Source organism: Rhododendron vialii, chromosome 3a (assembly GCF_030253575.1).
Source record: "Rhododendron vialii isolate Sample 1 chromosome 3a, ASM3025357v1".
In the NCBI taxonomy this organism is placed as follows: Eukaryota; Viridiplantae; Streptophyta; class Magnoliopsida; order Ericales; family Ericaceae; genus Rhododendron; species Rhododendron vialii.
This window is the reverse complement of record NC_080559.1, coordinates 23,123,368-23,125,856: the sequence shown is the minus strand read 5'-3', so window position 1 is coordinate 23,125,856 and position 2,489 is coordinate 23,123,368. Positions and strand designations below refer to the sequence as shown.

Below are 2,489 nucleotides of genomic sequence, written 5' to 3'. Positions count from 1 at the left end.
CCCCCATTGTTAACTTTGACTAACGGTGTTCACTTCGATGGATAAAGACAATTATACGGACCCTCCTCAGTCCTCACAAAATAGTTGAAAGGGTATAATGTCACTTATTATATCTCCCTTGAAGTTTCTGACATAGGCAAGAACCTCGAGAGGTAAAAGTCTAATTAATAAGCCTAATAACTTGCATGCAATTGCATACAATACCGAATAGTACATCCAATTGAATTTTGAAGTCGACCCTCTTATTCTTACTTCAAACTCACACTTCGTACCAAGTGTAGATAATTTAGTACCGTATTTTGTTAAGATATCATTAGTTTAATTAGACAGCTTTTTAGAGCTGGAAGTGCCAACCTAAGCTCGCCAAGCATTAATTATGCGGTGGGGCCGCACCGAATAGTCACTCTCAAACCTCCTCAGACTTCTGTATATAATTTCACCACTCCCCCCACTCTCCATCACACTTTCATAGCACTGCTCGATCTAGAGGGGAAAAAAAATTGACACTGTATTCTGTGAGAGAGAGAGAGAGAGAGAGAGAGAGAGAGAGAGAGATGGAATGGAAGGCCGAGGATGTAAGAGAAGGAGCAACCAAGTTTCCAGAGAGGCAGCCAATAGGAACGGCGGCACAGGGCGGCTGCGACAAGGACTACATGGAGCCGCCGCCAGCGCCGTTGTTTGAAAGGGGGGAGCTAACCTCATGGTCCTTCTATAGAGCCGGGATCGCAGAGTTTGTGGCAACTTTTCTGTTTCTATACATCTTAGTCTTGACGGTGATGGGCGTTTTCCAGTCCCCGGACAAGTGCTCGAGTGTTGGACCTCAGGGTATTGCTTGGGCCACTGGCGGGACGATCTTTGTCCTTGTCTACTGCACTGCCGGCATCTCAGGTTTCCCCACCCGCCTTCTCTTCCTTCTATTTCTGTGTGCAAATATCTCACTCATGGGCGGACCCAGAATTTGGTTGTAGTGGAGTCAAATACCTACCACACATATAATTTTTTGGATTTTTCGAGGCAAAAATATTATCTTTTGGAGCAAAATTACGAAATACTACTCAATACTATACTTGTTTTAGGGGCATTTTAGAACTCAGCGGAGTCGTGTAACCCCGCTTGCCATAGTGTGGTTCCGCCACTGATCTCACCACGTGGGTGCTTGTGTTTTTAGCATGCACAATATCTTGATTTAATATTCATGCAATTGTAAGTGGCACAAGGTAAAATGTGGATGCCGGGTCCCGGTAGCACTGAAGAGTCGCTGCGATGTGTAGCCCTCCCAAAACGCGTAGTTTCAGGATAGAAAATAAGGCACTTGAGTTTCATCAGAACGACGTCATTTTGGTCCTCTTCTATTCCTAACCTGGGTAGACAGTCTGCCGGCGTGCGGACACTGTTACCAGCAGCATATCACCTCGCAAACCAGCACCGTTGCAAACGAGGAAACCCACCATCGCCACTTCAAACACGCCTCCACCAAAAGCCCGACGCCACGGTAGCGAACCATTAGATATTCCTAAACTGCTTAGGTCAGTAGCATCTAATACCCAGAGCACACCCAAATCAGACCAAACCAAATTAGACCAACACGCAGGCACTGTCGTCACCAAATCGATCAAACACTACCATCTCTAAAATGAGAACAAACCCATCACATCCCTTGCCGCAAAACGCTACCTACCTTCAAATTTGGGTCTTTTTGGGGTCTTCATTTGCAATATTCATACTATTATTTTTTTGCATAACTATTCAATTTTATTACTTTGTGACTTTGATTGTTGAGATTAGGGATAGGGTTGCTAAACAAACCAAATAGCTCGAGCTCGACTTTTGGCTTGTTCAAACTCGTTTAAAAAAAATATAAGCCAAGCTCAATCACGATTTTTTTTGGTTTGTTTATGAATTCAAGACAAGTTTGAATATATGAGTGTTTAGCTCGATAGGTTCGTGAACAGAAAGGTCATTCCATAAATATTACAAATATAGGAGTAGATTTAATAAGTCCTAAAATATGAGATCTGCTTCAGCTTTTCATATAGATATTTATTTTCACTAGTTTTACGATACTATTGCATTCAAATAGGAAATATATATCTTCGGTGAGATATGAAAATTTAAGGGTTTGAGGGTTTTTAATTTAATGAATATAGCTAGTAACTAAATTTTATGTTTATGAGTTTTTTTGCCCTAGATTAATGATGGTAGTTCTTTGCCCCTTTCATTTTTTGAACTTAATGAGTCTAGCTTGGAAACTTGAAACTTTACAAGTTTAAGCTCATGCTTAAAAACTCGAGATTGACTTGCATATTCCACAAATCAAGCCAAGCTTATCACGAACACAAAATTTCAAACTCGAGCCGAGCTTGAACAATTAATCTCAAAAAATTTTAAGCTCAAGCCAAACTTAAACACATGTAATATTGCTTGGCTCAATTAATTAGGGACGGTGGAGGCACTCTCTAATTGAGGTATGATCTGGTTATTGTTGAGAA

At 41.2% G+C, this 2,489-nt stretch overlaps 1 protein-coding gene across 1 annotated transcript; it reads left to right on the top strand.

Moving 5' to 3' along the window:
* The first annotated feature begins 459 nt into the window (after positions 1–459).
* LOC131320515 (probable aquaporin PIP1-4) lies at positions 460–1,041 on the top strand. The gene has a single exon (XM_058351230.1). It carries the CDS (start codon positions 555–557, stop codon positions 966–968), a length of 414 nt encoding a protein of 137 aa, XP_058207213.1. The 5' UTR covers positions 460–554; the 3' UTR covers positions 969–1,041.
* Positions 1,042–2,489: the final 1,448 nt, after the last annotated feature.